Raw genomic sequence first — 7,481 nt, 5'->3', positions numbered from 1 at the left:
GGGTGCCTGTAGTCCCAGGTACTTGGGAGACTGAGGCAAGAGGATCCCTTGAGTGTAAGAGTTTGAGATTGTTGTGAGCTATGCTTTTTTGTGTGTGTGGTTTTGGCTGGGGCCAGGTTTGAACCCACCACCTCTGGTATATGGAGCTGGCGCCCTACTCCTTTGAGCCACTTTGTAGCTCTCGCTAGAGTGCCATAGCGTCATAGCTCCCAGCAACCTCCAACTCTTGGGCTCAAGCGATTCTTTTACCTCAGCCTCTGGAGTAGCTGGTACTACAGGCACCTGCCACAATGCCTAGCTATTTTTCTTTCTTTCTTTCTTTCTTTTTTTTTTTGAGACAGAGTCTCACTTTGACGCCCTCTGTAGAGTACTGTGTTGTCACAGCTCACAGCAACCTCCCCACTCTTAGGCTTAGGCTATTCTCTCGCCTCAGCCTCTGGGATTATATGCCCCACCACACTGCCTGGCTATTATTTTTTTGTTGCAGATTAGCCTGGGCCAAGTTTGAACCCACCACCCTTGGCATATGAGGCCGGCGCCCTACTCACTGACCCACAGGCACCTTCCAAACACCTGGCTATTTTTCAAGAGAGATCTGGGTCTGGCTCAGGTTGGTCTTGAAGCAGTGAGCTCAGGGCAATCCACCTGCCTCAGCCTCCCAAGTGCTGGGATTACAGGTGACATCTCTAAAAACAAAGAAAATGCAAAGGAGGAGATAGGTAAAAATAGAAATAAAATAGCAATAAACCTACAATATAGGTTCAAGAGGATCAAGAAAGTCAAACTTGGCTGGACACGTGGCTCACGCCTGTCCGAGGCTGCTATGAGCTATGGATGCCAGGGCACTCTATCAGGTGGACAAAATCAGACTGTTTCAAAAAAGAAAAGAAATAGCTCAGCGGCTAGGGTGCCAGCCACATACACAGGAGCTGGCAGGTTCGAATCCAGCCCCAGGCCTGGCAAACAACAATGACAACTACAACCACAAAATAGCCAGGCGTGTGGTCGGTGCCTGTAATACCAGCTACTTGGGAAGCTGAGGCAAGAGAATCGCTTAAGCCCAAGACTTGGAGGTTGCTGTGAGCTGTGATGCCACTGCACTCTACCCAGGGGGACAGCTTGAGGCTCTGTCAAAAAAAAAAAAAAAAAACAAAAAAAGAAAGTCGAATTTGTTTTGTTTTTGTTTTTGTTTTTTTTTGGCCGGGGCTGGGTTGGAACCCACCACCTCCGGCATATGGGGCCGGCGCCCTACTCCTTTGAGCCACAGGCGCCGCCCTGAACTTGGTTTTTTGAAATGACTAATTAATATACCCCTAATGAAACTCTTCAAAAAATAGAGAAGCTACAATCAAGCAATATTTGTATAAAGAATAAAAAGGTAGGCATCCTTGAACCTAGACATTAAAAAGATAAAATGTTTGTAGGCTTTACTTTATACTTGATACATATAATAACAATACCAACATTATTATGAATATTGAAATAGTTTTAAGATTTGTACTTTTTTTTCCCCTTTCTTTTCTTTTTTTTTATTTTGAGACAGTCTCACTATGTCACCCTTGAAAGAGTGCCGTGGCGTCACAGCTCACAGCAACCTCCTACTCTTGGGTTTAAGCGATTCTCTTGCCCCAGCCTCGCGAGTAGCTGGGACTATAGGCGCCCGCCCCAACGCCCGGCTCTATTTTTAGAGATGAGGTGTAGATCTGGCTCAGGTTGGTCTGAACTCCGGAGCTCAGGGGATCCGCCTACCTCGGCCTTCCAGAGTGCTAGGATTACAGGCGAGAGCCGCCGAGCCTGGCCTGAAAATCTTTCTAATATCTTACTATTATGGTTTGGAAGCAGTCAGCATTTCCCACTTGCAGGGCCCCAATTATTTTTTTATTTTTCGCTCTCTTCTTTTCTGCTTATACATCCATGAATTCTTTTTTTTTTTTTTCCTTTGAGACGAGTCTATTGCCCAAGGTAGAATACTATGGCGTCATAGCTCACAGCAACCTCAAGGTCCTGGGTTCGAGTGATCGTCCTTCTTCAGCCTCCCGAGTGGTTGGGACTGTAGGTGCCTTGGGAGAGTTTAAACTCAAAAACATACCAAATTCTCTTCTAGATCTCAGGCTGACCCAAGGATCGGTTGGGTCCCCAGGAGATCTCGCGAGGTAGGATTTTCGAAGTCCAGCCCGCCCCTTAAGGCGGGAACAGTCTGGAAGTGAGAGCCTGCTCTGCGGCAATCTTCTGTCGGAAGTGACGTCGGTATCCCAGAATCCTTGGAGAAGAAGAAGCGCGTTCTTGCGTTCTACTTGCAGTTAGGCGTGGAACGTTTAGGAAACGTGGTCTGGTTCTTGGCGGAAAGGCGTGCTCATTTGTGCTTTGCCCGCCGCCGTGTAGCGGGCCTTTGGGAGCCGTAAAATTTTTTTTTACACAGGGATAAGATTGGTGGCCGGCCGCGCGGCACGCTGACCCGGCCTCACCATGTTGGTGCTATTTGAAACGTCCGTGGGCTACGCCATCTTTAAGGTAGGGGTGGGAGATTGAACCGTTGGAGAGGTCAGGCCAGTGTTAGATCCTGGGAGACATGAAGACCTAAGGAGAGAATTACTCAGTTGGACGCCTTTTATGTCTCCGGAGGAAGGAAAAGGACTTTAGACCTGAGAGGCCGTATTTCGGTTAACACGTGGCACCGCTGTTTGGGGCGACCTCTTCTGCTTTAGTGGGTTTGGTAGGAGTGAAAAGGTGGGCAGGAGCCTTATTAGAGTTGTACAGGTTATAGTACAGAGTTTGGGTTTTATTCTGGGTGTTTCGAAGAATGATCGAAGAGTTTTAAGCAGAGGGATGATCCGATATAACTTGGCTTTTAATAAGATTACTTTGCTGTGTGGAGACTCAGATTATGGGGAAACAAGAGATAGTAAGATATTAATGCAAGGATACTTGCATTAATTTAGACAAGGTGAAATTCCTTGGATTAAGGCTGGTTTGGAAACTGAGAAAACCGGACTGTATGTGGATTTTGGTTTAAGTGAGATGTGTGGTTAAGAAAGTTTGTTGGGTTGCCCGTTTGGGCTGCGTGGAACTTGTGTTGTCTTTCAGGTGTGATAATGTAATTCGCCTGTAGCTCGGGCAGTTCGGTATTTCAAGTTTGGAGCTTAGGGAAGAAATCTAGGTTGGTGATGTCAATTCGACATTTGGTTGTTTTAAAAGGGAATGTTTGGCGTTAAGTTACGTTTATCGGCACAGAAGTTCCTTCCATGTATCAGGAACTCTTCTGTACTAATATAGCAACGAAAAACAAAAGTTTTAATTTTCTTATATATTCTAGGTTTATATTGTTGATATAAAGCAAAAAGTCCTAGGTAAAAATGGTACAATTATAGTTCTGAATAAAAAAATTGTATTCGTGTTTGTAGCATGGATTCAGAAAGTCTGGAAGCGAAGAGAGCTCTCACTTTTTATTTCTCTTAAGCGTCACTTTTGACGCTTCAAAATATACCTTTATTTGCATTTGTTATGTCAAATACTTATTTTTTGAAAGACCAAGAATATAATAAATAAAAATCAAAAGACAGCTTTGCTTGTTTTTCCTTTCTTTGGAGTTATCTGTGATTGTAGTGTTAACAGTTGTAAGGTACCTTTTAAGAAAACATCATCTCTACTTTATTTTTCTACACTTTTTTAGAATCTCAATTCTTATGTAGAATAGCATATGTCTCAAGTTCACTTAGTTAATATGGTCTGTTATGTCTAGTATGCCATACTGAACTGGATCTTAAAAAGGAGCCATTCTACACAGTCCACTGATGGTCTCCCATGGTAGGAAGGAATTGATTTAGCAGTTGTTTGATTTCAAGACCGTGGTCGTAAAATAGTGTTCACCCATATCTGTTGATAGTCCATTTTTTATTTTATTTTATTTTATTTTTATCTTTTTGCAGTTTTTGGCTGGGACTGGGTTTGAATTCAACCACTTTTGGGTATATGAGGCTGGTGCCCTACTCCTTTGAGCCACAGGCACTGCCCTGTTAATAGTCTGTTAAAAAGAATATCCTGCCCCATAAAGATCTGAGTTATTCTGATGTAATTTTGAGTAGTTTTCTTTAAGCTGCTGTTTAAAATTTTTTTTTTTTTTTTGAGAGACAGAGTCTTACTTTGTTGCCCTCGGTAGAGTGGTGTGATGTCACAGCTCACAGCAACCTCCAGCTTTTGGGCTTAGGCAATTCTCTTGCATCAGCCTCCCAAGAGCTGAGACTACAGGCGCCCACCACAACGCCCAGCTATTTTTTTGTTGTTGTTGCAGTTTGGCTGGGGCCGGGTTCGATCCACCAGCCCAGGCGCTGTCCTGTTCAGGATTATTAAGTTGTGGTTTATGTAACCAAGTATTAGAAAAATAACTAAAAGTGGACTTGAATACAGTGACATAATTAACTTATAATTATTTGAAAGTAATATTATTTGATCATTTCTAAATAATACGTGCAGGAGTTCTGCATAATTTTGTGAACATAATACTAATAAAAAGTGAATTTAAAAGGGTGAATATTAGGGAATATTATGGATTGTTTCTCTCAGAAGTGGACATATTTACAGTACAGGGCTATTAGGTGGTTCGTTTTTGTTTTGTTTTGTTTTGTTTTTTAAGAGACAGCGTCTCACTTTATCGCCCTCAGTAGAGTGCAATGGCATCACAGTTCACAGCAACCTCCAACTCCTGGGCTTAGGCAATTCTCTTGTCTCAGCCTCCCAAGTAGCTGGGAGTACAGGCACCTGCCACAAGGCCCAGCTATTCTTTGTTGTTGTTGCAGTTTGGCCGGGGCTGTGTTTGAACCCGCCACTATCAGTATATGTGGCTGGTGCCCTACTCAGTGAACCATAGGCACTGTCCAAGGAATACATTTTATATATAACCTGATGTATATAAAATTTCACAAACATTATGCATTGTGAAAGTGCTTAATGTCGCCTTTTTTTGTTTTGTTTTGTTTTTTTCTGAGACAGAGTCTCACTTTGTCCCCCTGGATAAGAGTGCTGTGGTATCATAGCTCATAGCAATCTCAAACTCCTGGCCTCAAGTGATTTTCTTGCCTTAGCCTCCAGAATAGCTGGGACTACTTGCGCCCACCACAATGCCCAGCTATTTTTAGAGACAGGGTCTCACTCTTGCTCAGACTGGTGTTGAACTTGAGAGCTCAGGCAATCCACCTGTCTGCCTCCCAGAGTCCTAGAATTACTGGCATGAGCCACCTCCCCTTGCCAGTTAATAGCTCTTTTAAAAGAAAGATTGATAGCATGGCCTGCCTAGGACCTGTAGTACCACCTGCTTAGGAGCCTGGGGGAGGCTGTTAATGAACTATGATTGCAGTTTTCAGCCTGGCTCACATAGCAAGTTTCAATCACTAGAAATAGTAATAATAATAAATAAAATTAAAAAGCATTCTCAGCAAAGACCATGATTAGATCTGTATTTCATTCAGATGTTACATGGGCAACTCAAACTACCAGTTTGTACAAAAATTTATGCTGTGTAGAACTATTTCAGTGAGAAAAATAGCTTTTATCACCCTCAATTTATATGTATAGTTATTTTAAAAATACAGATATATATGCCTAAACTATGCCATTTAAAGAAAACTAAACATTTTATTTCAGGTTTTAAATGAGAAGAAACTTCAAGAGGTTGACAGTTTGTGGAAGGAATTTGAAACTCCAGAAAAAGCAAATAAAATGTAAGTAAATTGAAACTAAGAATTCAGCCATTAACATTGAAGTCTTACTTTGTTTTTTACATTTCCCTCCCCCCATTCATTTAATGTTATATTCATAATTTTTTGTTTTGAAATCTGTTTCAGGAATGATTTTGGTATGAAACTAATTAATATAGCTATTTTACTTGGAATTAGAACATAGGCCTTAACTAATTTTTATTGATTACAGTCTAGACTGAACCATAGCCCAAAATTCGTATTTTATACAATATTTGAAAGCATAGATTGGTTGTGAATTAAGCGTAATCCCACCCACAGATTTCATGCTTTCTCCATCTTAAGTAAGCACTTAATCATCTCTGTGTTTATGACTTGCAGTTTTAGGGGCAACAGCAGAAACTTTTCTTTCACTATTTCACAGATAATCTATTCTTACTGTATATATATATATGTATATAGAATTAAGTCATAACTGTGTACATTAATACAATTATGGGATACAATGTGCTGGTTTTATATACAATTTGAAATACTTTCATGAAACTGGTTAACATAGCCTTCACTGCATTTTCTTAGTTATTGTGTTAACACATTTATAGTCTACACTTAGTAGATTTAACATGTATCCTTGTAAAATGCACCATAGCTGTGGTTTCACCAATTACCCTCCCTCCTCCTCCTCTTTCTGTTATTGTATATTTTAGCAGCTTCAACTTTTTTCTGTCCTTACTAAGTTGAGACCTGTCACCACCACCACCACCCCCCTTTTTTTTTTGAGACAACCTCAAACTATTGCCCTGGGTAGAGTGCTGTGGTGTCACAGCTCACAGCAACCTTAAACTCTTGGGCTTAAGCGATTTTCTTGCCTCAGCCTCCCAAGTTAGCTAGGACTATAGGCGCCCACCAGCCTCAGTGTATGTGGCTGGTACCATAACCACTGTGCTAGGGCGCTGAGCCTTTGCAGCCATTATTAAGTGAAATAAGGGTTATTGAGCATATGCACAGAGGTATCTCAACAGTTGATCTGGTAAACAGAGCTATGAAGCTATAAGGGAGGACTACTGTATAAGTCTGTTAAAAGTAGTAATTGTTTAAAGCATGGAATGCTTTATGATTTAACTTTGACTTTCTGAGCTAATATTCAGATTTTCTTTAAATTAAGTCAGTTTATTCATCTCTATGACTTCTACTTCTTATCTCCCTTGGGTATACTAAAATAACTGGTAAGTCCTAGAAAGATCTCAATCTTGCTTTTTTTTTGTTTGTTTTTTGTTTTGAAATAGAGACTCAAGTTGTTGCCCTGGGTAGAGTGCTGTGGCATCGTAGCTCACAGCAACCTCTCTTTTTTTTTTTTTTTTGCAGTCTTTGGTTGGGGCTTGGTTTGAACCCACCGTCTCCAGCACATGGGGCCAGCACCCTACTTCTTTGAGCCACAGGCACTGCCCAGCTTTTCTATTTTCAGTAGAGTCAGGATCTCACTTTTTGCTCAGGCTGGTCTCAAACTCATGAGCTTAAGCACTCCACCTGCCTTGATCTCCCAGAGTGCTAGAATTATAAGCTTGAACCACCATACCCGGCCTCTCTTTTTATTTTTTGAGACCATTTCTGTTGCCCAGGCTAGAGTGCCAGCTTAGCTCATGGCAACCTCAAATTCAGGCAGTCCTCCTGCCTCAGCCTACCATGTAGGCAGGACTATAGGTGCCTACCATAAAACCCAGCTAATTTTTCTATTTTTAATAGAGATAGGGCCTTACTCTTGCTTAACTCCTGAGCTCAGGTCATCCTCTT

At 41.6% G+C, this 7,481-nt stretch overlaps 1 protein-coding gene across 4 annotated transcripts in view; it reads left to right on the top strand.

Annotated features, from left to right (window-relative positions):
• The first annotated feature begins 2,243 nt into the window (after positions 1-2,243).
• Positions 2,244-7,481, top strand: part of NOP58 (NOP58 ribonucleoprotein) — a 43,134-nt gene continuing 37,896 nt past the window's right edge. Inside the window, exons 1-2 of one of the 4 annotated variants that reach the window (XM_003785031.2) lie at positions 2,244-2,511; positions 5,638-5,714. In XM_003785031.2, the coding sequence (XP_003785079.1) occupies positions 2,467-2,511; positions 5,638-5,714 (122 nt within the window). In that variant the 5' untranslated portion in view covers positions 2,244-2,466. Of the gene's footprint in view, positions 2,512-5,637; positions 5,715-6,892; positions 6,917-7,481 lie in introns of those variants that run through there. The other 3 variants (XM_023510407.1, XM_012802270.2, XM_012802269.2) reach the window with 3 other exon arrangements.

The sequence above is a fragment of the Otolemur garnettii genome, unplaced genomic scaffold, assembly GCF_000181295.1.
Source record: "Otolemur garnettii isolate 467f Iridium unplaced genomic scaffold, OtoGar3 scaffold00013, whole genome shotgun sequence".
Taxonomy (NCBI): domain Eukaryota; kingdom Metazoa; phylum Chordata; class Mammalia; order Primates; family Galagidae; genus Otolemur; species Otolemur garnettii.
This window is presented reverse-complemented; position numbering and strand designations above follow the sequence as displayed.